We start from the raw sequence: 27,971 nt of genomic DNA on the forward strand, positions 1-27,971 counted from the left end.
GGCTAAAGAAATTCTAGGTGAAGCTGTCTGAATCATAGTGAGACTCATCTTTCTGTTGCAGAGGTGTTAGAAGCCACTGGTAAGAAATTCTAGGAACAAAATTGTAATATTCTACAGCGACATGTGAGAGATTCTTGGTGTTGGATGGTAACTAGATTCTTGGCACTGAGGCCATCCTCATCTTCCTTATACGGACATGGTTGGGATTCATCAGAACAGATGTGCTCTTCAAGATCAGGGAAGGGAGCTGTCAAAGCTCAGGAATTATCTCATCTCCTAATACAGAAACTCCAAAGGGAGCCTTGCTCAATTCTCTTTCATGGAGTTGAGAAAATGTTTCCATCCCATAAATAGATTTTGAATTCTGTTAGTTCATGACAGATACACAGCCAAACTCATTCCAGAGCTATGCCAGCAGTAGTTCGGAGTTCAGATAGTTAGGTTAGTACAGGTATTCCAGTCATTGCAAGCAAGCTACTTGCTCTCTCCTCTCTGCTGAGGGCTTGTTATCTGTCAGGAACTGAAGTGGCCAAGGAGAGATGAAAGGGTAAGGATTAAGCAGAAAGCTTAGCTGAGCCTTGACCTCAGGAGAATTTAAAATTACTCCTTTCCCCCAAATTTTGATGTTGCCATTTTTTTTTTTCATTTGTGATGGAAGAGTAAATGACATCCATATGTCCAAATCCAGTGTTGTTTTTTAACCACTAACTTTAGGCTTGAATCGGGTTCAGCATAAAACTCACAATGAATTTATGAAATCCTCTGAAGGAGACACTCAAATCAAACCCTACTTGTGTAATTTGTTACTATCCTACCATCAAGGCAAGCTTATGCTCAGCAAACTTTTCAGGGGCATTACAGTATGAGCAACATTCATAGATGCTGCCAACAAGAGCATCAAGTGATGGAATGTGCTTATCAAAAAGAACTGTGTTTTCTTACAAAAAGGGAGGGGGGGAAAAGAGGCTTTATTCTCAGAGCCTTATTTACTGAGCAGTAGCAAACTGAACAGACAAGATCTGCCATCTAGTTTAGTCTAAGGGTACTCCAACCTCTTTCACAGTAATAAACTCATGCATATGCTAGAAAATAGTAACTGAGTAATTGCTTGTCTGTCAAAGGGAATATTCAAAAGCTTAAGAAACTGCACAGAGTGACTGAGGTTGTGTGGCTTATTCCCCTTGTCAGGGAGTCTCTTCAAGGCATTCTGTGGTTCAGTGTAGAAAGGAGAAGCAGAGGAAAGCTGGTTTTTGCAGCATTCTCCCTAAAGTAAATAGAGGTCTAATAACTTTGGTGCATCGGGCTGTCCTTTCCTGGAGAGCCAAGGCTTCCTGTCCCTTCCAAGAAAGAAAACAAGTGGAACAAATGGCAAGTATTGCCATAAAAATCATGCAAACCCCCTTCATATTAGGAGCCCTGTAGCTTACTTGCCACTCACACAATGGTTAAAGGAACCAGAATTTTTGAAACTGTTGTTCAGATCTATGATGTGATATGGCTGCAATTTGAACTCCAGTTCGAGTGAGAAGAAAACTGGATGCAGTTGTTATTTCAGGGGCACAGCAAAGTTATATTAATAATTTCTATAAATATTCTTCAAGAAAAATGTGAAGCAGTTTTCAAATTTTAAATGCTAATGTACAACAGGCTGTGTCGCAAGACCATATATTTGAGATTCAAGAGATTTCAAATGTCCTAGAGCCATGAAGTTCATTTGGCAGCCCTGACAGAAAGTATTGTCACAGTACTGACCCTAGAAAATGTTGGCAGATCGTGTTACTGTATACATGGAAATACTGGCCTGAATGAAATCTATCCCACCAAGTGATGTGCCTTTTGCAGCTTGGACCTCCTGTGTTTTTCAGTAGTCAGCACTGCACTGCCTCTGGAAATGACAGAGTGTAAAATGTCATGGATTATGATCACCAGATCCTTTGCCTTCATAGAACTTTCTTCAGCTCTGTCACCTTTCTATAATAGAAACATGACATCTAAAATTAAAACAGATATTTATATGTATGTTGGTACTCATGTTTACGTGCACATACAGTGTAGCTAGTCAGAATGTGGATTTCTGCAAGCTCTGTTAGGAAAAAAAAATTAATTATTAAATGAGTCATTTCTACGATATAACGTGATTTGTGAGCCGGAAGGATAGTGGAAAGTCCTATCTTCCTGAAATCAGGTGGATTCAGTCAACAAGGACTATTTTATTTGCTCAAAGTTCCAAACGTTTTTTTTTGGACTACTTTTAAGCCAAAAGTTTTGTCTAACGATTATCTCATCAGAGCTCTGTCGTTGTGTTTGCTATTTCAATTGCAACTTCTATCTCCTCACTGGCCAGTGTCCTGCCCTTCACATACGTGCACCTCTACTACCTGGACTGTTTCCTTTGCTCAGTTACTGAGCCTTGTTTTGGGTGGGGATAGTATTCCAGCTACCTGGTTCCCAAAAAAGAAGTTAAATTCTTTCCTAAATTATCAGACATGCTTGAAATTTAGTGCAATACATTTTAATATTGATATGTTCTTTTGAATTACATATGTTGAAATGCATTTTGATTGTATATGTGACTTGATGGCATTTTGCAATGAAATTTTAAAGACATTTTAACAGAAAGATATGAAGAGCAATGTTTGCATAAATAAAATAATACACTAAGAATTGAATCATACCACTGTGCTAGCAATCTTAGAAAAATTTTGATCTATAGGTTCATACAGAAAACCTCTACATAAGTCATCTGCTTTCAAACAGGAGAATTTTTTTCATCTTTTAATTTCTTAAAGACAAGGGAGGTTTTAGTCTTGCTTCCTAAGAACATAACATTATATGACCGTGGGTTGTGTATGTGCATATATGTCTGTGTCTGTTCCTCCCTCCCCTCCCTGTAACTTGAACCTGTTGGCTACTTTCAGACAAATTTGAGAAAGGGTCATAGGTCTCAATGGTATTAAGTTCCTGCAAGTTTCGTGATAATAGCTAGCTGAAAGACCCCTTAAGTGCCCCAACTAGCAGAAAGGTTGCAGAGCTATTAGATACCAGTGTATCCACATAATGGAGATTCCTTATAAATTCTGATCTCTGATTATGGTAAATACCATCCAATTTATGATTAGGATTTATCATTTACCATATGAATTGTACAACAAGAGAGGAAATCAGTTTTACTTAGTTCTTGTACTCATAGGAGTAAGTATTTCATTCTGTAGTCAAAACTCCATTGTAGCAGATTGCATTCAGTCTGATGGAGAATTTGCCACTTCAGCATGTCACACAGTGAAGCTGTCCTGACAAGGAAGAACAGAAAATCTTCCAAAAAGTACCCACAATTGGCAACTGGGGAAAGCTACAGGATTTGTCCTTCAATAACTATAAAAGACAAAATAGGCAGAAGCCATGTAGAGTTTGTCAGCAAGTTTAAAGATAAAATGGGGTTTGGTGAAGCTGGGATTAGGGAGAAAGAATTTCCTGCCATTTTACATATGTAGCTTGTTTGGTTGGATAAGGGACTGAATCTAATTATATCTTTCTTCTGAGTGTGAAGAATGATAAAGCAAGATTTTATATTATTTAATTAAAATTGAAATACCTTTCAAAGGACTTTGAAAATAGTACATTGATTTTCAGCTCTTATTATAGGTCACAAGCTAAAGTAAAATGTTGAATTAAAGAAATTGTTTTAATTATGTGTAACAAACTATTTTGACTGGTTTTAGAGTTCAGAGTTGACAACAAAACTATGAGCTTAAAGGAGAAAAAAAAAATTAATTTTAATATTTTGAGGTACATTTATTCTTTCCAACTAGAAAGGTCCAGAATTCTGAACTTCAGGAAGTTTGAAATTTGCTTTCTAAGAAGCATACTAGATTCTTCTACGTTGTTCCTGATAGCTAACAGATAAGATTTGCTGTGCCAAATTCTCTTCTTGTGGGTGTAGACTGTTGGAATTTAGCAAGCAGTATCCTTGACAAGGCACTAGAAGGAACTGAAGTCTCTCACAATTGTATTGTTGAAAAGAGTACGTTTCTGTAAGTAAAGTAAAAGTAAGGATAAGTAAAAACTGTTGAATATATGTAAATGTTAAGACCAGCTCACACCAGTATCTTATACTAAATCGATTAAATCAGTAATATAGCAGAAATACTGGTAAGAAAGGGTAAGCTGTTCCTTAACCTTAAACATCAGGTCCCTCAAGTGCTTCAGGCAAGTTGCTATACCACATTACAAATCTAAACAACATCTGCTGTGAAAGGCAGGACCTCAAGTCTCGGACAGATAGAAATTCACATTTAAACAGTAGTATAATCCTTTGAGACTTCTGTTTCTCTAATAGATCTGTGTTAGAGAAAAAGATACGTGAGACTGAGACCAGGTACTGTCCTAAAACATAGCTGAGTTTATACTTTGATCTTCACTAACACTGGTCTTGTTGCCAAGAATAACTTCTCTCTACTGCATGTCTCCTGTTGCTTTTTCTAATTCTGTGGTTTTAAACTAGAATTTTCATAGAATCATAGAATCGTTAAGGTTGGAAAAGACCCTTAAGATCATCGAGTCCAACCATTAACCCAGCACTGCCAAGTCCACCACTAAACCATGTCCTCAAGCACCACGTCTACCCTTCTTTTAAATACCTCGAGGGATGGAGACTCAACCACTTCCCTGGGCAGCCTGTTCCAATGCCTGACCACCCTTTCGGTGAAGAAGTTTTTCCTAATATCCAACCTAAACCTCCCCTGGTGCAGCTTGAGGCCATTTCCTCTCGTCCTATCGCTTGTTACTAGGGAGAAGAGACTGACCCCCACCTCGCTACAACCTCCTTTCAGGTACCTGTAGAGAGCAATAAGGTCTCCCCTCAGCCTCCTCTTCTCCAGGCTAAACAACCCCAGCTCCCTCAGCCGCTCCTCACCAGACTTGTGCTCTAGACCCTTCACCAGCTTCGTTGCCCTCCTCTGGACACGCTCCAGCACCTCCATGTCCTTCTTGGAGTGAGGGGCCCAAAACTGAACACAGTACTCGAGGTGTGGCCTCACCAGTGCCAAGTATAGGGGCACTATCACCTCCCTGCTCCTGCTGGCCACACTATTCCTGATACAAGCCAGGATGCCATTGGTCTTCTTGGCCACCTGGGCACACTGCTGGCTCACGTTCAGGCGCCTGTCAACCACCACCCCCAGGTCCTTTTCTGTGGGGCAGCTCTCCAGCCACTCCTCCCCCAGCCTGTAGCGTTGCATGGGGTTGTTGTGCCCCAAGTGCAGGACCCGGCACTGAGCCTTGTTGAATCTCATACAGTTGGCCCCGGCCCAACGATCCAGCCTGTCCAGGTCCCTCTGTAGGGCCTTCCTACCCTGCAGCAGATCGACACTTCCACCCAGCTTGGCGTCATCTGCAAACTTACTGAGGGTGCACTCGATCCCCTCATCCAGATCATCAATGAAGATATTGAACAGGACCAGCCCCAACACTGAGCCCTGGGGAACACCACTCATGACCGGCCGCCAACTGGATTTGACTCCATTCCCCACCACTCTCTGGGCTCGGCCGTCCAGCCAGTTTTTAACCCAGCGCAGAGTGCACTTATCCAAGCCGTGAGCAGCCAGCTTCTCCAGGAGAATGCTGTGGGAGACAGTGTCAAAGGCCTTACTGAAGTCCAAGTAGACAACAGCCACAGCCTTCCCCTCATCCACTAAGCGGGTCACCTTGTCACAGAAGAAGACCAGGTTAGTGAAGCAGGACCTGCCTTTCATAAACCCATGCTGGCTGAGCCTGATCCCCCGGTTGTCCCACACGTGCTGCGTAATGGCACTCAAGATTATCTGCTCCATGACCTTCCCCGGCACCGAGGTCAGGCTGACAGGCCTGTAGTTCCCCGGATCCTCCTTCCGACCCTTCTTGTAGAGGCGCGTCACATTTGCTAACTTCCAGTCATCTGGGACTTCCCTGATTGACCAGGACTGCTGATAAATGATGGAGAGTGGCTTGGCAAGCTCCTCTGCCAGCTCCCTCAGTATCCTTGGGTGGATTTTACTACTTAATGTCTTATTCTCTAATGCTGTTGGGCCAGAACATTGTTCTTTATTAACTGGAACCACATGGCTTTAAGCGGATTACCTAGTTATCAGGATGAGATGGTTTTATATAAGCCTGCAAGGCACCTTATGTCATTCAAAAATGACAGATAGAATATTATAAAAAATGCATAGAGCCCCATTAAAAACAAAACCAAACCAAACCCAAAAGACTTGCTAGTTAATCTTTATAGGCCAGATCTCAACAATAGCAATGTGAAGCTCCTGCTCCTGTTTCAGGTTAAAATTCCATACTGAGGTGAGGTTTTCAGTGGAAGAAAATATCTCCACTAGATCAGCACATAATTTTGAAAATAATTGGCAAGCTTTTGGGTAGTGAGCTGAACTTTCAAGGTGTTATAATAATTCTAGCAATTGTGTGTAATAACATTAATGATGTGATCTTTGGAATGAGATTTTTTGATCCAAAGAGCTCAGCACTTGTGTAGTCAACCACATGTTTAAGTAACTTTCTTGTATTTGCATGAATGAACTTAGCTTTATTTACATTTGAATAATCATTACTGGTGGTGTGCTCCATGATTTATGTCACTGTTAAAACGTACATTGGTAGATCAAGCCCCTCTTGTAGAAGAGGAAGGAGAAGATATAAAGAGCTACCTAGTATACAAGAAGCAAGAGGACTCTCATTTTGATGCCAAAGAGGGGACTGTGAGGAATGACACTTCCATAGACCATAAATGCGAACTGTATGAAGTCTGGATTGGGTGTTAAGGAATAAAAAGATGTAGGCAGAAAAATACAAGTGACTGCTTTAAGGAGACAAATGAGATTTTTTCAAGTGACCCAGAAGATGGTCAAGTGATGAAAGAAGCACAGGGATACCACTAGAGTGCATATTAGATGGTTAGTGCATTGATAGCATTGCAGGTATCAAGGCCCATGTGAGGGCAGTCTGGGGGTCAAATGACTGGTACTCCATGAAGGCTGGAAGGAAAATGCTATTTACCGTGAGTAAAGGTTTCAAGGTCAGACCATAAACGTGCCAGTTAGGAAAAGGAAAGAATTTCTGCTTTGATTGTACTTAAATGAAGATTGGCTTAGGCCCAGGAGGAACTACACCTAAGAAAGGAAGAAACAGACTTTTGAGATATGGGAAAGAATGTTTTCACTGAAAAAAATGTGAGCAGAAAAAATGCAGTCCAGCAGGAAAATAAATAAATGGTAGAGCACTGAGCACAAAGCTCATTGTAATGATGGTGAGGACAATTTTAGGGACCGTACAAAGCATCAAACATATGTAGTAAGTAGAAAAAGAAGTATTGTGCAGAGTCAGAAAAACTATGTAAACTGAGTTGATAAAGAATGATCCAAAGGTCCAAAACTAGCTGATAAGTCGAGAAGGACAGAAAAAGAAGCAAGACCTTTGGATTTAGACACAAGCCAATCATTAATTTTTTTAAAGGTCAATGTGAGTAGAGTGACCTTAGCAAAATCAACTGAATCAAATAACAAGCATTTGAGCAGAACTAGCATAAAGTTAGAAGCTTTTTTTTTAATTAAATAGATGACAAAAATGGGTAACTAGGAATTAAGTAGCATCAAGAAAATTCCTTTTTGAAACTAAAAAGAATATCCCTGTATCCTTTTCAATACAAGAATAGTGTTTGAGGCAATTGTGTTACAAATGAGTCCTAACAAACTAAGATGGGAGAGTTATGAAAAGGTTGTGCAGTCATATGAAGCAGGGCAAAGCATGCTTGATATCATACCGACTAAAATAATTAACTTTGCTCTGAGAAGTATGTAAATTCACGAAGAGAGACCTCGCACTGTCCTATTTCTCCTGGGAAGGTGCAGTGTTTACCTGTGCCAAAAAGGCAAACTACTGAATGATTGATTACCCAGTAGAATAAAACTTGCTTACTCATATATCTAAAGCATTTTTAAACTGTAGCTGATTTGCTGTGTTCTAAGACCACAGCTTATGTTACAATATACATTAATACTACTGATGTTTACCTTTTTCCTGCTATAGAGATGAGTTGACTAGCACTACCCACCATCTTGCATATAGAAGTAACGTTAAATATCAGGTCTGTTTGCAGCCACGCCCCACCGTCCTAGCTCTGGGTAATGAAGCACAGCCTGAAGGAGTATTGAACAAGGCTGAAGAAATGCTAGGCACTGCATGGGTGATAAAGGCAGAGCCAAAAATAAGGTTGAAAGAAAGATGCAGATGTTTACAACTTTAAACAGAGTAACTTAGGCAAAACTAATTTTTGCTATGTCTGCTCTTTGCTTTTGTACGGCAAAATCAAATAATTTAAAAGTGAACTTGTATGCAAAATTGAGAAAACATAGAATAATGTATCAGGCTAAGGGGGATATACTAAATATGAGTAGAGCTGGTAGCAAACACATTTCTTGTTGTAGACTGAGGTAGAACTATTTTTGAAGATAATTCCATCGCTTTTATCATGGAGAGATTTTGCAGGGGAAAATAAGTATAGGTCTATGAGGAGCTAACCATTTTAGGTTTTTATTTAAAATGATTTTTCATCATATCACAATATGCATTTTGAGAAGGCAGAATTTGAAATTGTTTGGGATATTCTTGAAACACCCCTTCAGTAATTAAAGCCTTAAAATATTTTTAGGTGAATCACAAAATCTTTAGGTTGTAGTCTAAAAATCTGAATTCCTAACATATGAATTATTGGAATTTTTGGTAAAATTGAATTTCTTTTGTCCACTACAGGTTTAATGAAGAATATGCATATTTGACGACTAAAAATAACCGAGTGATGCACTTCAGTACACTTTTCAGAGAAGAATTTTAAACCTGACTGGAGATCTTCAAAGTTAAATTGCTGCTGAAGAGCCACTTGTGGAAACGAAATCCAGGTCTGTTGAAAGCAGCCGTCAGGCAGCTTTGGGGATTGCCTCATCCAGCTGGGCCTGGGCGGCTCCCGCCGCTCCCCCGGCCCCGGCCCTTCCCGCCGGGGCCCCGCTGCCGCCGTACGCGGGCAGGCGCTGCCGCCCCCGGCGTGCGCTCCGCGCCCCTCCGCGCCCCCGCGGCCAGCGGGCGGGGCCGGGGGCGTGGCGGGCCGCTATAAAGGCGGGGGCCGGGCGGGGGGTGCAGTTGTGCTGCCGGTGGGGGCGGGCGCGGAGCCGTCCTGCCTCGTCCTGCCAGCAGAGATGCTGCGAGTGCGGTGCTTCCGCGGGGGGAGCCGGGGGGCCGAAGCGGCGCATTACATCGGCTCGCGGGTTGGTGCCACGCAGATCCGCCGCCGGGCTCAGAGGGGCTGGGGTTGAGGATGCTCCGTCGGGAGTCGGGGGGGCTCCGGGCGGTGGTGAGCGGGCGCGGGACGGCTGCAGGCTTCTTTGGCTGAGGCTCACCCGTGCATCCTCCCAGTTCAGCGGCACAGAGTTCAGTGACTCTACTCGCCACTGTCAGTGCTGTGCTACTATGTCATTACCCTCCTAAATTGAGTGTATTTTAAAAGGTGAATTGTCCTTTAAGCATCTAGTAGGCTGTGAATAAATTAGAATGGCTGTAACAAACCGTGTGTTTCTGTTAATGCTCCAAATAGTGTACGTTGCTTTGGGATTACAATGTAAGGCACTTGTGGACTGAACCGTTGCTTTTTGCCTTTTGTAAGGGAAACGTAATTTTCATTCTTATTTTTATTTTAAGCTTGGAAGAGTCTTTACAGGATGGGTGCAGCGATCTTTCCAGAGCACCCAGGCAGCTACAGCCTCCCAGAACACCTGTGCTGCTGATGACAAGGCTACTAGCTCTGTGCCTAAGGACTGTCCTGTTTGCTCATACAATGAATGGGACCCACTGGAAGAGGTCATTGTGGGAAGAGCTGAAAATGCTTGTGTCCCCCCTTTTTCTGTGGAGGTTAAGGTAAACAATAAAAAACCAACCTTAAATAGGAAATAATGTGGGTTTTATACATACAATTTGCTTAAGCTTTACAGTGCACAAGGTGTGGTGTTTATTCTTGAGGATTCTTCTTTCAAAGTAGTTGTTTACATCTGTGAAATTTTACAGCGTAGCCATGTTAGCGGGGGATATGCTTTTCCTTCCCACCTTCAGCTGAATTAGCTGTTTTAACAGAAGTCAGTAGTAGAGAGAATCTCTAATATGTACGATCTGCTCTAGTAATATAGCCCTGATGCTGTCAAGTTACACGCTCTGGCAGTTGAGATAGTTGGTAGGACTGATGAAAGTTTAATTGGGCTCAAAACTAAGCAGGGTTACCACTTAAAAAAAAGTATAGTTTTCTAATTGGGCTCAAAACTAAGCAGGGTTACCACTTGGAAAAAAAATATAGTTTTCTCCTTAATAGTCTGAGAAAGATTGAGTTTTATAGCTGTAGACTAGCAGGACCATTCTGTTTAAATGGCTCTTAAATAGCTCACTGGAACTCTCATGTGCTACAGTAAGTATTGCATGGAAATACATACTCCTCTGTTTTTCAGAGTTTTTTGGTGCCTAAAACTACAACAGCAACCTAAATAAATCCACATTTCTTCGTTCTCTGAAATGTGTTTTAGAACAGGAACACTCAAACAATGGGCTCGCTCCAGATTTTTATTGTGTACTTTACCTGGACTTTAAAGTTGCTAAGTATGTGTTGTTACCTGCATCTGTAGGGATGATCTTGAATTGTTCTCTTCCAGTGTCACAGTACAGTACTGCCTGCAAGGCAGCACGTAATCCCTGGCTATCACAGCAACATGAGCTGGCACACTACTTTGCTGAAGAGACCTTAGTAATATTTTAAAGGATATCTTGACAAAGTTGACCAGAAGACCTCAGTTAAAAAAAGAAAGGGAATTCTTCTGATCTGACATCGAAGGAATAGCAAACAAAGATACTGAAAATATGTTTAAAGTGCTGGAAATGGTAGTTTAGAGGAAGTTTGGTATGTACTTGTGAAGAAGACTTCTCTTCTCCCAGCCTGTTTAATGTCTATATATTTTTCTTTAGAATCTGGGCTATGATTCTGGGCAGAACTGTTTGGAGGAGTGTGAATGAATTACCGCAGCTTGGTAGTTCTAATCCCCAGATAGAAAAGTAATCAGTTGACTTACATTGGGACATTTGAGATGATGTCTTGGCCCCAGTGAGTGCAATGAAAACTTTACCACTGACTTCATTATGACTTGTATTTACTCCTTGAAAGCTGAAGCTCATTCCAGCCTCTGGAATCCTGTTTCAGACACTCCAAAGATACTCTAGCAGCTTCAGAAAAAGAAGTGAATGAGGATTGGCATTTCTAATACACAAGTGTACATATGTGCATTTATGTACTTAAAACTGCCATAATGAACGTACAGGAAGAGTAAGGGAAAAAATTTCTAACTTTCTTACGTTGTAACATTAAATGAGGCAAAATTCTGTTCTCAGGTAGTGAGCAACAGCTTGCTTTAATATCAGAGAAGATATTCTTTCAAATGTCTAACTTGAAGTGTCACATGCTATAGAGCTAGCCTGGTTCTAGTGCCTATTAAGCCATAACTAATCAAGTGAGGTCAAAACTTCACTTTCTGTTACATGCAATATCAAAAGCTCAATGAGGAATGTCAAAGTATAGGATTACCTCTGCAATTCAAATACCTACAACTTGGGGTTAAAGCAAGATTTAGCTTTGCTTTATGTAAACTGCCAAGTCTAAAGAATACATTGGCCATAACAGGTAATATAATAGAGCATGCCAGCCGAGATGTGGTTTCCTCTAGTTTTCTCTGCTTTTGTCTTAAATTATGCTGTAAGAAACTGCAACAGTAACTTTACCTGGGGGCGTTGCTGAATAATCCAAACTAATCCAAATCCTACCTTGCCAATACCGAAAGATATTAATAGATTCAATTAGTGTTCATATCTCCACTATGTGGCTGAAAGGTAAGGTGTGTATGTGTGTGTTGCTCCAGTGTAATACGGCAGCCAGAAATCCCTGCCACTGTCCCTGTAAGTAGCAACACTAGGGTTGATGTCTATCACATGCCTTCTGCCAAGTATGAACGAGGGTCATTGGTTATAAAAACGGCAGTTTAAAACTAGAGAATTTGAGTTCTATAAGGAAAAATTGAGGCTTTTGACTTGACATGCTTTAAAAAACACATCTCAAAGTATAACAGTTCTGGTAAATACTTGCTTTGAGATACTTCTAAGTGGTGTTTTAAGATTGTATGTATGTATGTTTACAAAACACTTAAGTGCAGGAAGTATGGCTGCATTCAGCACTCTCTTGTAGTTTGAGACACGGTTTTGGTATACACAAGTCTTTGCTGTGATGTAGGAATGATGTACTTGGCATAAGAAGGAGGAAGGAATGAATTGAATAGGGAGACCTACATATTTGATGAATATTAATGAGCCAACACTTTATTGCATATCCTTTTGGGAGCTTGAAATGGGCTATGTAGGTTATGTAGAGGTAAATACACTATTGGGAAACATGGGAAGTGTTAACTAGGAGGTTAACAACTACATTAATTAGGAAGATGCCCTTTTTTTGAATTAGCACTTTGGTCAAAAATCTCACTGTTCAGATGTATTCTTCTGAAGCAGTTGACACTTAGTCAAACAGTTGAGCTTTATTGCTTTGTACTCTGCAATGTATTTCAGTATATTTTATATAGATCATTATATTATATTATATTTACAGATAATTATATCTTGAGTGAGTAGCTTGTGTGTGTGTGTGTTTACTACTGAGTTAGGCAAAAAGCATTTTGATCTGAACTTTTGTTTTGTTTCAGTGTACTAAGTTTAATAACTGTCATTACTAGCTTTAAGGTACATCTTGAGAGCATTAACATTGATAATGTTGATTATTTTCCACAACAAATGTTTAAAATATATAGCAACTATAGGGGGTAATTCTGTTTCTTAAAGACAATCTTTTCCTTACAGCACACTCTTAAATTTCTTTCTGAAAAGAAAGGGTTTATCTTAAATGCTGCTACAGTTTCTCAGGTACTCTCAGACAGTAGGTTATAAGGTGCATTGAGGAGATTACTTAAAGCTCTCTTTTGTGTTCTGGCCATGGTGCTTTTTGAACAGTCTGAAATGAGTTGTATGTATATGATCAAAGGGGCCTGAAATCTCAACCCTGAATTGGTATGAAATAGATGTCCCAATCATATATCCTTTTCCCAGTTATTCAGAGGTTAGGGAATATGAATGGTGTTATGGTGTTAACCCTTACTCTGTCTTAAGATTATGCCATGATATTAGTGCAACACAAGTGTCATTTCTCAGGTTTGAAAAAGGGCAGTACTAGAGGACACCTGGTGAAGAGGGGAGCTGCACCTCTTAGGAATTAATGATATTCAAATACATTATGAGTGGCTCTGAAAATAACTAGCTTTGCTCCTTAGGACAAATTTGTCTCATTAGCAGAACAGGTTTCTATAGGAATGCTAGGCGCTTCATATGATCTGCATGTGACTTCTGAACAGCTGGCAAGTCTGAGGTGATCAAATTACCCAAGGCCTCACTTAGAGAAAAAGAATAAATTCCTTCAGGAAGGATAGGAAGAAGCTTCAGTACTGGGGGAGCAGGATGGCCACGCTGAGACCTTTGCCTGGGCTCTCTATATAAATGTTAAGGATGTCCAAAAGGTTGAATTTTCTCTTCCATCTTACCTCTCTAGCATGAGGGCAAATATCCAGAAATAGTAGAGAATACAGTGGATAGCTTGGATTGTTCAAGGAGATCAGGCATGCCTTCAGATGAATGGCCTTGCCTGCTCAGGGCTCACTGACAGTACTAGCACAAAATTAACATCATTACATTGTTTTTGTCCAGAACATTGCTTTCTGGAAGGCAGTCGGGACTGCAGTGTGAGGAGATAACCTCCTGTTTGGGAGGGCAGGTTCTCCTGCATCCCATTGCTGTCACTCATGCTGCCTGAATGAGCAGGACTCTGGTAGAAGGAAGGCCTGACCACTTGCTCACCTCTTCCTGACCCCTTCTGCTGTCGTTCCAGAAGGGCTCCTTATGCACTTGTTCCTCTGTCATGTTAGTGTTAGCAGAGACCCATCAAAACTGCTGGTTTCACAGCTTATAAATCTGAATGAAGTACTTTCAAAGATACACTGAACTGAAGCAGCATCATTTGTTTTGATTACGTGTCTGGATTTTCTTAACCATGAGAACTAGGACATTATTTTGAATTAGTTTTTAGTTTGAGAAGACTATCACAGGATTTCAGGAGCAGAGGATTTAGGCCTATAAATGTTGTACTTGTTTTAATCCAACCCTGACAGGTGAATTTAGTATCATCTCTTGCATTTTCTAGACTGCTGCTGTACCTGAAGTATGGCTGCTTCTAGCCAACAAGGCATGTTACCTGTACTTGGGATGGCTTTAGAATTCCTGGTGTCACCACCATGACAGTACCGAAGTGAGGTTTTAACAAGGTGACTACAGATGTATGCATTTTGGAGATGAGCTCAAGGTTGTTTTCATTTAAAAACATGTCTGCTAGCCTTATTAAATAGCAGAGTCTATAGGGTTTGCTGTTTGGTGTGCTTATACAGGTGTAGTGTAATAAGGACCGAGTCTTTCATGGCCACTTGGCAATAGTAGCCCCTAAATACTAACTGAAGTGTAATGTAGTCTCTTGGTTTTCATCTGTAATTTGATAAATAATGAGACTTTCTGTAGGGCTATGGCTAAAGAGGGGAAGAGACTTTTAGAAATATTTATTACATTATTTATAATAGTATTTCCATCAGTAGAAACAAGTGATATAAGCTACTTGAGCCATCTATATCCAAAAATATGAGGAAATTAAATATCCTGAAAATCCTATCTAAAAGTCAAACTAAACTTGCAAATGGGAATGAAATGTGTACTTCTCCAAATTCCAGAATGGCTTTCCCTTTGTTTTTCCTGCTATTCCTCAGCAGACTTTTTTTCTTGGGCATCATGCCACATGTACAGTCTGTCAGCAGTACTGAAGCTATCTGCTAGTTGAATGAGCCTGCTTAGCACATGCAGCTGAAACTTAACTTTGTTACTGTGTGTAAGTATTTGTGAAGACATCAGCCATTCACAACTAGCCTAGCACCTGCACTTACTTAAGTTTAATGACTGGACCCGTGCATATCATAAAACGTCTGAGTGAAACCTTGCCAATGGTGTGTATAAATAGAAGTAGTAAGAAAAAATAAAGACAGCAGAGTGTTACCAGGATAGGGATTCTCAACCAAGAATAATTGAGCATTTATCTGAAGCATTGAAGCTTCTCCCTTCCTTCCCCCCCCCCCCTTTATTTATTTATGATAAGAATCAGCATGACATTAACAATTCTTAGCAACTCTTTAAAATATTGCAGGAATCAAATATAAGGCACACTACGACGTGTTATGGTCATAACACATACAGAGCAATGGGAAGTCAGTGAAAGAAGAACAAGAAACTTTGAACATTAAGAATTGTGTCTTATGCATTTAATTCACTCTACCAAAATAACTGATGCTTATTCTTTGTCACTTACCTGTCCTTTTGTTTTAGGCCAACACATATGAAAAGTATTGGGGATTTTATCAGAAATTTGGAGGCCAGAGCTTCCCCAAAGACCATTTAAAAAAAGCTATTGCTGAAATCGAAGAGATGTGCAATATTTTGAAAAGAGAAGGTGTAATTGTCAAGAGGCCTGATCCAATTGACTGGTCTGTGAAGTACAAAACACCTGATTTTGAGTCTACAGGTAAATGTTATTCCGTTGTTGAAGGCCTTGTCTGTTTAGTTCTTGTCTGAGATATTTTGGATGTCATCTAGTCTACCTTCTTGCTTGGAGCAGTTGCCAGTGCTAGATGAGGTCAGTGATGGCTTTGTGTAGCTATCACTTGGCAAATCTCCAGGGATGGGGATTCTGCCACCTGGTTTGCTGATCTGTTTCAGTGCTGCATGGACTTACTAATGAAAGATGTTTTCCCAACACCTAACCTGAACTTCCCACACCAGCATCTGTTGCCAGATTCCCTTGCTATGTTGTCACTGCCAGAACCAAGAAGGGTTCATCTGTCATGTTTAATGGCCCAGAAAGTAGCTGTAGGCTGTTACTGCTTTGTCCCCTACTTGCCACATGAAATAAGCTGAGGTTCCTCTACTTTTCCTCCCAGGTCATGTGCTGTAAGGCCCCCCTGACTGTCTTGATAAGCCCTTGGTTGGATCCTAGAGTTGGATCCATCTTAAACTATGGAGGCCAAAACTAGAAACAGTTTTCCAGGAGGATCCTCACTAGTGTCAAGGAAATTTTAATGTCTGTCTACCTACTGGCCACATTCCTCCTTGTATAGCACCATGTGGCTTTGGTTATTTGCAGTTAGAGCACACTGGCTCATACTCAGCTTTGCATCAAGTGTAGTCTCCAGGCTCCTTTCATGTCAAATATGTTCTTAAGTTGTTCTAGTGGAATTCAAATTCATTAGGGAACAGATAATGATAATGAAAAGTCTAACGGGACTGCTTCCTGCACTAGTTCTGTGTTCCATCAAATTCCTCTTCTGTGCTATTACTTTTTAAAAGGATGGCATATAAAGAGATGAGGTCTACTTGGAAAACTTGCTACCCATCATCACCTTTTAAAGTCATCTGGGTAATTCATAAGCATTTGTCTAGTTAATTTCCATTAACCAAATTATGAAGTGGAGGCTTGTAGATTGTGGATGGCTTTCATCTAGCTGTGAACTTGTTATGAGTGAGGCTTTGTAGCAAAATGTTGCATGTATTTTGAACAAAAAAATGTCACTCTGAAAACTTACTGAAGAATGTAAGGACCTCAAATTATGTGCTGGTTCCCTGGCCTTTGTAAAGACGCTTTTTGCCAATCTTTTGGACAGAAGTAATAGTAAAAAGGAGGGTGAAAAGCAAATAAGCTGAAAGAGCTGAGAAAAGCATATTTGTCTTGCGGGTTAATGGCCTTTTTCCTTTCAGGTATGTATGCTGCCATGCCGAGAGACATTCTGTTGGTGGTGGGAAATGAAATTATTGAAGCGCCTATGGCTTGGCGTGCTCGGTTCTTTGAGTACAGAGCATATAGACGAATAATCAAAGATTATTTCAACTGTGGTGCTAAGTGGACAACTGCCCCCAAACCCACAATGGCAGATGAACTCTATGATCAGGTATTGTTCTCATTTTGCTTCAGAACTTCAGTTCTGGTTATACAGAATTTTGTTGATAATTTCAACCTGATATCTAGGTTTCATAAAATTGGGGGGTAGAGGCGGGGAAACAAAACAGCTCTGGAAATTTGTGGTTTTTCTAATGTATGCAAATGTTCTGTAGCCTTTCCAGGTGAAACTGAGTGTGTGCAATTAGAGAATAAGAAACAGGAAGTTGTGCCTGTTGAATTCAAGTCTGCTTGGAATTGTTTTGATTACTGGCTGTAACTTAGCATTACTAAAGAGGAAGCAATGCTAGAAAGACATTACAAAGATTACTTTAAAGAATTGAGATTCCCTGAGAATGTCGATATGTCCTGAGTGTATCAGGAAAATCAGAAAGAATATATATTTTGTCACAGAAAAAAAAGCTCATAATCCTTGTTTTGCGTGATGATTAGTATTTTCAAAGTTACATAAAAGAAATAGAGGAGGATCTAAACTGTGACTATTTACCTTCCAAATATTGAAGTTAATATTTTCTTATTTTTTTCTTTTGTAATAATTTTGACTCAGACAATTTTGGTAGCTTCCTATAGGCCCCCAAATACATTAGGGCCTTGGTAAGAGCATCTACAATAAGTGCAGTAAAACTGGATGTGGAATGATTGTAACTTTCTGGGAACAGTGACATCTTATCAATGATGCAAAGAAGTCTTTGTTAAACAAAATTACCTTAGAGTAATCTGTCAGTATTAGAAAACTTCCAGAGCCTGTTCTAAAGCATGCTTACTTATCCAGTAGTTTTTGTTTGTGATATTTTTCCTACCTCATTTGTTCTTAATTGCATTGTTTCATTCTAAAATCTATTTAAATTCCTACCTTCTACCTTGAAGTACTGCTCTACTCTAAAATGTGGAAAAAGTAAGGAATCCACCTTTGTTAGGCAATAGCTTGCATACCAGTATTTCTATCGCTGTGCGGTGATTTGTTGGACTGATAGTTAAACTCCACTGGTAATGAATACTTTTCATCCAGAAGCCAGAATATTGTAGAGACAGTGGCTCTGAAGAGCAATTAACTTCTTGGTGTAACTATTATCTCTTATCTCATCATCTATTCTTGAATGTACTTAAAACCTTTTACTTAAACTTCCACATTTACGCTTTATTTTTTTATTCTAGTAACAAGTAAACCAAACCACCTCCAAAGAATATACTAGCTATCAATATAAACATATTTTTTTCATTTCAAAATACTCTTCCATAGCAAATATTTTGAAAACTTTCCCTTACTATCTCCAGCCTAAAGTTGTTATTCCTTTTTCTATAACTAGGATTATCCAGTCCGCTCTGTTGAAGACAGGCATAAGCTGGCTGCTCAGGGAAAATATGTAACTACTGAATTTGAGCCATGCTTTGATGCTGCTGACTTCATTAGAGCTGGAAGAGATATCTTTGTACAAAGGAGCCAGGTAAACAAAGGTTTCTTCCAACAGTTTTGGTATCTGTCTTCATGATTGATACTGGTTTTTATGTCTCCTTGAATTTCTGGACAGCATTAAATAATAGTGTTGACAAAAGAAGTTGCTATTTGTAGAATGTCTCATATACAGGATGAGACTGTCTTACAGCTAAGAGATTAGCTAAAGGCACAAACTTCTATTATTTTGTCTTTAATATTTATTTAAATAAAACCTTAGATAAACTAAGCTTGGATGCAGTTTATATTCTAGCCTAGTGAAACTTACTTTGTCCTGTTTCCAGGTTACAAATTACATGGGCATTGAATGGATGAGACGACATCTTGCACCAGACTATAGAGTGCATGTAATATCCTTTAAGGATCCTAACCCTATGCACATTGATGCAACTTTTAATATCATTGGACCTTATCTTGTGCTCTCTAACCCAGACCGTCCCTGCCATCAGGTAAGAGTGTAGCAGAGGGGAAAGTGTTCTGTGTTTAAAAATGACTCAGCTGGTCTAGGTCCCTGCTGGATAATTGCTAATCCACAAGTTTATTTTGTATACACTTTAATATTAAATTATTTAATTTAAATAGCACTCAAACAGCTGTTCAGGAACTTGTAGATGTATTTGCATCTGGACTCTAGAACTTTCTCAGCAGTACAATGACCATTGTTCTCCCCCAGTTTTCTGCTACTGCTCTTTGTGCTTTCTTTCACCTGAAGCTAGGTGGATGTGTTGTGTGTTTCTTCCTATCTACATTGTTTAAATGTGGTGGAAGTGATCTATTTTGTAATAATGTAGTAACAAAGCAAGTACATAGGATATACTGCTTCTCTGAACACTTCCACTACTTAAGATATTAATTGTATCCAAGGAGAAATTGAGGGTTTTCTGCTGTTCAGATGAGTAATCCCCCTTTTTATTCTTATTTTGGAAGCCTCTCCTTTGATATCGTTAACTGTACCAATAGCAGGAGGCTGGTAATTGCTCAAGCATTCAGCTGTGAATAGCTGAGCGAGAAATACTCTTTGAAGAGTAGGAGAGAGGAGAGACATGGTTCAGTATGTAGAACCTAGTACTTCACTCTTGGAAAAAGCTAATATTGCTAAACAGTGCAATCAGATCAGAAAGCCCTCCAGAGTAAGAGCTCATCTCTGTTACAGGCATATTACCTGTACTGTCAGTGCTTGAGGACTTTTGTGAGGATCCCCATGATTTTGGGAGCTGTACAACCACATGGGAATAGCTGAGCCAATACTTAATCAGTGGGATAGAGCTGTGTGCAGTGGAGACGATGGAACCATGTACACAGCATAGCTCTTAGGAGTAATATTAGTCTCCTCGCAGCAAGTGTCTTCAGTGCAAATGGTCCCATTGAATTACTGCCTCTTGTAATATCTGTTATGAGAATATATTTTTAAAAACAATCGTAGTTTTTTCCTCCCCTTTTCCCTTCCCCTGTTTTTCATAATCTTACTTGCAAGAGGAGGGTCTTGGTCTCCGTGTGTTAAACCCATGTGCTGGGACTTTTTTCATGGAAAAATGCTGTCTGCGTAGATAGATAGAAAAGATAAATGCAGCTTTCTTTCACAAAAACTGATTTGGCAGTTCTGGATGACCAGGAAATGGGGGGGAGGTGCGGGTGAAAGGGGGGGTTCTTTAAAATCCTAGCAGGCCAGGCTGGTTATTGGGTTTTCAGAATCGGAGCTCCACCTCGTGGTAACACTTGAATAAAGAGCTCATCCAAGTATTCAGACAGTGAAGTTGAAAAGTCAATTCTCCTTAGCCAAATTATCCTCCTCTTATTTTTCACTTAATTGTGTAATTCTTAGAGACACAAATTATTCCCTAGGATGCCTTTATTTTGTTCCTTTTGTTAAATAAACTGCATATTAAGTTTCTTATGAAGCATGATGCAAACGTAATTTTATGGGGTATTTTTGGTGGTTTTGTTTCTATAAATGGCAGTGTAATTCATATCAATGGCTTTTACAGTCATATGGGAAGAAATAATACCAAAAATAAAGAATTTAATACTTTTGTGCTGTTACTAATATCTTTACTTCACAGGCTCTAAACTGGATGTGTTACCTTTTGTCTTTAACATATCTTAGTATACCTAGCATATATAAAAACAGTAGAAACAAATGCTAGTGGTATGCAAAGTTTGAAAAGGCTTTAAAAAAAAATGCTTGTATAAAAACTGGGTTTGTAGATGGAACTTGAATGAGGGCAAGGGTAGTGAAGGGAGGGAAGGGGATGTCATGTATATTGAAGTAGCCTGAGAAAACATGGCATAGGTTGGAGGACATACTACTTTAAGAACCCTGTTTAGAATCTAATTAAATGTCTCTTTCAGATTGAGCTCTTCAAGAAAGCAGGCTGGACCGTGATTCGCCCCCCAGTGCCACTCATCCCAGATGGTATATTCACTCTTTCTTTTCTAAGAATTCCAAGAGTATTCTTAAGAGTATTAATATGGGGCAACATTGGTACAGTAGAAGGTTCAATCTCATGTGTTTAGATCACCCACTGTGGATGTCTTCTAAATGGCTCTCCATGAATGTCCTCATGCTGGATGAGAAACGTGTGATGGTGGATGCCAATGAGACATCAATTCAGAAGATGTTTGAAAATCTGGGTATGTCCTAACATATTTCAACATATACTTAAAACAAAATGATCTTGATACCAGCTATACACATCAGGATGAATGGAGGTTTCACTTAAAGTAGTCAAAGCAGCCAGCACTAGAAAAGGTACTCAAACAATTGGATTAGCAAGTAAGAATCATTCAGTGATTTCTCTCCTGAATACTTTGGTCATGTGAATATGGGCTTCTTGCATCTTGTGCCCCCTAAAGCCTGCAGCAAATAAAGGTATGACTAGCAATTAAAGTTATGGCTAGCATGCTTTTGAATGAGCTTTTTTAACGTAAAACTGTTCAGTTTGAAAGTCAGTCTGTCTTGGAGAGGTTGAGTGCGCATGTTGCTGAGTCATATAGAGCTGGCTATCCCTCATTGCCAAAATGCTTTCAAATTTTTCTAGTTTCAAACTCACTGTACTTTAAACTGTCAAATTAAGATCACTTAACCCAGGTATTTCTGCTCATTTATGGAGAATCTCAGTCCTGTGAGATGTAACCTTGTGATAGGGTGGAATTCCTTTAGATATGCAGTGGCAGGAGAACTGTAACTCAATATAAAATCTGAAATTCTTACTATGCACAGCTAACTCCAAAGAGAAATAATATAGACTTAAAAATCTGAGTGCATGCAGTTAATCCAACTGCTTCCGTCACGCTGGGAGGGAAGGATTTGGGTAGATCTACTTGTGGCTCATAGTTGCTTAGTAGGAGGGTAGCCAGATTGCTTGGTGGTACAGCCAGCTGACTATTGCTGCAGGATAAGTACATGGTGATACCAAAGTTGACAGGGTAGGAAGACGACTTGCGGGTAGATGAGAAGTCAAGGGAAGTGAGGGATCATTGTATTGTAGAGTAAAAGATAATACTTCCCAATAGCAAAAGACTCCTTTAAAGGGAGAAAAATGATGGGAAGGAGAGAATGATCCAAAGGTGGAAGATAGCAACTGTGAACCTAGAAGAAGGGTTGATGCCATGCATGTGAGTGCACTTATTGAAGCTTCCCTCAAATCTGAGACAAACTGCAGGTGAGAACCATGCAACATAATGCTTTAATCTGCTTTTAAAGACTGGCTATACAACCTTTAGTGAATCACTTAGCTTTTCAATCTTAGGTTGTTTTAATTCTCTGCATGACCAAGGAGCTGAGGATTTATAAATGCGTGAAAGTACTTAAAAAATTAGGCTATTAATGCTAATCATGACATATCTTTCACACTTGAACTTCACAGTCTGTGTGAGTTCTAAACAAACTCCTGCAGTCAGTAAGTTCCTAGGACTGAGATGGGTCTACTGGGAAAAAAACTATTGCTGACCTAGATGATAGATTCTACTGAGCTGCTCCTGAGCTCCTGAAAGTACTAAGAAGCAAAAAGGCCAACTTCATAACAGAAAAGTCTTCTGATCCTAGTCTATCTGTCAAGACTTTGTATAAGCCAAGCCACAGCTGAAAAGAAGTGGAAGCTTAACCTAGGTATTAAGTGTAACAGCCTCTTTCCCCTTTTGGAGAAAGAGGGACTCAGAGCTCTGTACTTTGAATGCTTCTTTTCTTGAAAGGCACTTGAAAGAGCACATTTAGTGTCTGAACCATAAGTGCTCACACAGATTTATGTAAATGTGCCCTGGTCATATATTGTAGCAGAATTTCAGCTAATTCTTCATATACCGCAAAAACTGAATTTTTCTTTTTATGACTGGCACATCATAACACATCAAACACCATCTGTGCTCCAGGCACTGTATATTCCTGAGGGTATCACTGGAATAAACAAGCCAGCTATGTTCCTAGCTTGTTCTCTGCCTAGACTTTGGGAAAAGAAATTCTTACCAAATGAGTAGGAAATACTTTCCGTACTTGCATCTAGCCATATGACCTGATTATCTAATGTTCTGATCAAAGCTTACCACATGATTTTGAGATTTTAATTTTAAAGTATGCAATGTATGTTTCTTGCAGGCATTTCTACAATTAAAGTGAATATTCGCCATGCCAATTCACTGGGAGGTGGTTTCCATTGCTGGACATGTGATATCCGCCGCCGTGGTACCCTGCAATCTTATTTTGATTAGTTATGAGCCAGATAGGCAGCAATGGTTCAGCTTCTAAACTAAGCATAGGAAATTAACAAATTAATTTCACTTTTGTTAAAACGACTGCATGAGCTCTAGTGCTTGATCAGTGCTGTCCTTACAGTGGTCTGGTAAATGATTTATTCTTACATACTCCTCGCTTTCAGCAGTATAATTGAAACTACTTCCATCAGCAAAACAGGTTTTCTGGCTGGCTTTTTGAAAGACATTCTTCATCTATGAAGCCATTTCACATTGGCTTTGAATGTAAAAACTTGACAAGCTAGCTAAAGGGTCTTGCTAGAATAGCTTGGCCACTAATATTGGACATCTACCTCTGTCTAGTTACTCTATCAAATAGGCAGCTTGAAATGTTAAACTTGAGTAAACTTTTCTTACTCCTTTTAATCAGTCTATTGTTCTAATATATTTGTGTTTAATGAAGTTAAAGTAGATGCAACTGTACAGATCTCTTATGGAACCAAGTAATTTTATAATGTTTTTCATGTTGAGCCATACAGATATTTACAGAGAATTTCCAGTATGATCTAGCTTTTAAAACATGTTCACTTACTTCCTATGTCCTTCTACATTTTCTGATGCATTTGTCATGCATCTGAATACTTTTTTATATTGCTTTTTGTATTGCTGAAATTGGGTTTTATTTAACTTTGAAGTGTACAAATGATAGCTAATATTCTGCTAGTACAGGTTTCACCCTGAATTGTTTACATAACTTTAAAAAAAAAAAAAAAGCACAAAACAAAAAACCCCCACTAACAACCCCCCTCTAATCCTAAACCTCTGACATCTTACAACCCCTTCTTCCTCCAGCTGTAGCAGATACAGAAAGATGTATCAAACATGCCAGATGCTGTGAAGGAATCTGACTATTGATTACTGAATATGTACTTTTTATGCTAATAAAGTTTTTTGCATTCTCAATTTGTTGCCCTTCTGAAAATGAGTAAGCATGCAATGTCTGGATGGGTACATGTTTTTAGAATACAGATGGAAATACAAAATACACACGGATTTTTTTTTTTTTCTGTAAAACTTGTAACATCTTAGGCACTTGTATAATGCAGGAAACCCTTGTATGATATTGTTCATACAGTATGTTGCTGCTTCTGTTTTGCACAGAAGTATGATTGGTGGGGGAAAGTAACACTAATAGATGTTCCTTACCAGCATGTGGAGGGATCTACTCCATCAGACAATGCAGTGCACCTTGACAGAAAAGGTCTTGCAAAATCAGATGTCAGGCGTAACATGCTCACATATAAACTACCATCACACTAGTATTTTACTATTAGACTGTATTTTACCCAGAGTTGGGTGGGACTAAACAGGTTATACGTCAACAATCTAGAATGCTTTAAGATACGCTAGACTGGAAGAGCTAATGAGATAGCTGCCACCACTTGACCAGGTAGAGATTGTCCCTCTTTTCCCTTTAGAATCAAGGCTCTTTAGACAATGGAAACTAATCTGAGTCTTCCTTAACCAAGCTTTTCTTTCCAATATTGACAATGGAGCTGACAGCTGGGTAGAGGAGCGTGCACAGCAGCTCATCTTTCCCATTGTTCTGCATGCTGTAGTGCTGAAATGATGTCTGTGTGTTTGTGCTTGGCATAAGTAATCACAAAGTACAGCTGAAACCATTACAAACTCTGGCCAAGTGTAGATTAGTAGCAGGATGTGTGGACCCCTGATACCTCCAGGATTAAGGAGACTTTATCATGTTATACATGACCCCTACTTGACAGGGCAGTGGTGCTTTAAATGAACATTACAAATGCTCTGACTTCATCTCAGTGTACTCTTCTGAAGCACTTGGGGTATAAGACCATCACAATTTCTTTTTTTCCTCCCTAAATGAGCATGATTGACCCCCAGCAATGAAAGCCCTGCATGTGTCATGACCTTAAGGTTCCCTTTCTCTGGAAAACATGCTGCTGTCTGCTCTGATGTGATCAGTTGTTTCTTGTTGTTCAGAGCAATAGGAAAGGAGGGATTGGTGGGGATGTCTGCCTGTTTGTTCTGATAATGAAGGTGTAATTCCTTCAAAAATAGTATAGACTGGAGATTTTGACATCACAGGGAAACACTCAAGATACATTTAGCTTCAGCATTGGACTAATATCTTAAAGTTAGTTCCCAATAAATGCTTTAACTCCAAAGTTTTTTGGTTACCACCATTTGTATGCTATTCTGATTTGTAGTGTTGAATTAAGGCTTGGGTATCCCCAATGGTGGACATGATTGAACCTTGGGTAGTTGTTTATACCCATCTGGGTGAAGTGCAAGAACCAAATGGCAAAAAAATCCAACAAGGGCTGTAATTCACCCTTTGTGTCAAATTCATTTTTTTCAGTTTGAGGGGAAAAATGATAGAATTCTTTTACAGCCTTTTCTGTTTTGTATGGATTCTCGCACCTCTGTGATTCTCAGGCTCTGTTGCTTGTGGGCTGTTTCTTTTTAGGCATGTGATGCACTTCCATGGAACCATGTACTCTTTGAACCTACTCAACACTTACATGTTTTCCTACGGTTTTAAAGAAAGTGTAGTAATTATTACTTTGATGACAAATGCATAAGCTCTAATGCTGGCACAAAGCTGTCTTTACAGCAGGCTTGTCTTGCTGATTTTTTTCCTTCAGTTCAGATTTTTTTTTCTTCAGTTCATTTTAGGAAGCTGAAATAACCAACCCAACCAAACAAAAGTACTGACTAGGAAGTTTAGGCTTCTAGTTTAACAGGAAAGAAATGGTTTTACTATGCTTTCCTATTTAGACCATGACAAAAAATGGATTTCAAAGTTTCTAATGTCATAGTTTAGCTTTAGCCTTCTTACTTGTAATACTTATTTGAAGAGCAGCTTCAAGAATTAATATCACTTTTCTTTTGTAACCAGGAATTTTGTTGTTTTACTTAGGTGAAGTTAATACACAGATGAGCTGGAATTGCTCCCTTTCTGTACCCATTTATGCAAACTGAATTGTGTCTAAAAATGTCTAGGTATAGAACCATAGAATCATTTAGGTGGGAAAAGACCTTTAAGATCATCAAGTCCAACCATTAACCTATCACTGCCAAGTCCACCACTAAACCATGTCCTCAAGCACCACGTCTACCCTTCTTTTAAATACCTCCAGGGATGGAGACTCAACCACTTCCCTGGGCAGCCTGTGCCAGTGCCTGACTACCCTTTCGGTGGAGAAGTTTTTCCTAATATCCAACCTAAACTTCCCCTGGCGCAGCTTGAGGCCGTTTCCTCTCATCCTATCGCTTGTTACTAGGGAGAAGAGACCGACCCCCACCTCGCTACAGCCTCCTTTCAGGTAGTTGTAGAGAGCAATAAGGTCTCCCCTCAGCCTCCTCTTCTCCAGACTAAACAACCCCAGCTCCCTCAGCCGTTCCTCACCAGACTTGTGCTCTAGACCCTTCACCAGCTTCGTTGCCCTTCTCTGGACATGCTCCAGCACCTCCATGTCCTTCTTGGAGTGAGGGGCCCACAACTGAGCGCAGTACTTGAGGTGTGGCCCCACCAGTGCTGAGTACAGGGGATGAGCACTTCCCTATAGTCTCAAAGCTTCAGAATTTTTCTTTTCCATTCATAAAAGACATTCCATTTAGAAAAGGGTATTATTCAGCACCAAATTTAGGTGCCAAAACTCTGACTTCATAAACATTTCAGCCTCTTGCCAGTGTTTTTGCTTATCCCTTATCAAATGCTCTTTTTTTACCTTAAACTGCACACACAGTACCAAGTCTTTCAGCCTGGAAACCACCAGTATGCTTCTGAAGTTGGTTTTTTTTGTTTGGTAATACAAGTTCTTTTACCTAATCCTTGGAGGTTTCAGCTGGTTTGGGAATAGACTTGTCTCTTAAGTCATCTTTCCTTCAACAAGGCAGGCAGGGGAGTTGTTCCCTGTGAGCAGAAGCTTTCTGTTCCGTTTCAGTAGTAGTGTCAGAATACAGAGTGGAGAGACACACTAGCAGAAATGCACGGACACGAGGAAGCATTACTACCATTGTTTCGGGACAGAGGATCTGGTGGTTGGAATATTTTTGAGACCTTCTCAGACCTGACTCCTTCACTGGCCTTAAATTGGTCAGTTGGCCAGTCTGTTTCCACCTAAGTTAAAAGGGGACCACCCTTAGGTACTCCATGAGGCACAGCGACGGTTAAACAATAAATGCCTGGAAACTGTCCCAGTCTACAAAAGTCCTGAAGACTATCGGGGAACCCTGTGGGATCCTGTGTAAGTCTCCTGCAGCACAAGACCAGCAAGGACAAAGTTTGTATCTCTCCCGGAGCTGCAGTATTTTCCCACCAGTGCAGGGAGTATGAGAATTTATTCACAGGTATGTTTACAAATGTCCCTGGGGTGGATATGCATGTCTGTATTACCAAATGTAACATTACGTGTCTCACAATTTTTTCTGTCCTATCAGTTTTATTTAGAGATATGATTGTGCTGCTATAGGAGAGAACTTATGGTGTGGACGATGCAATGATGAAAAAAGTTCAAAGGTAAATTTTAAAGCTCTAGTGGGCTTTCTTTATAGTGGAAGAACTTGAAAAATGCTGATGAGAAGCAACATTTT

The 27,971-nt window shown here is 39.8% G+C and overlaps 1 protein-coding gene across 1 annotated transcript; it reads left to right on the plus strand.

The window, feature by feature from the left end:
• Positions 1-9,233: 9,233 nt before the first annotated feature.
• On the plus strand, positions 9,234-23,357 carry GATM (glycine amidinotransferase; the record flags this gene model as incomplete). Its single annotated transcript, XM_082321376.1, has 9 exons — positions 9,234-9,302; positions 9,733-9,948; positions 15,577-15,772; positions 17,002-17,192; positions 18,508-18,645; positions 18,938-19,102; positions 21,003-21,066; positions 21,168-21,284; positions 23,245-23,357. 9 exons carry the CDS (start codon positions 9,234-9,236, stop codon positions 23,355-23,357), a joined length of 1,269 nt encoding a protein of 422 aa, XP_082177502.1.
• Positions 23,358-27,971: the final 4,614 nt, after the last annotated feature.

Source organism: Platalea leucorodia (genome assembly GCF_965183815.1).
Source record: "Platalea leucorodia genome assembly, chromosome: 9".
NCBI lineage: Eukaryota > Metazoa > Chordata > Aves > Pelecaniformes > Threskiornithidae > Platalea > Platalea leucorodia.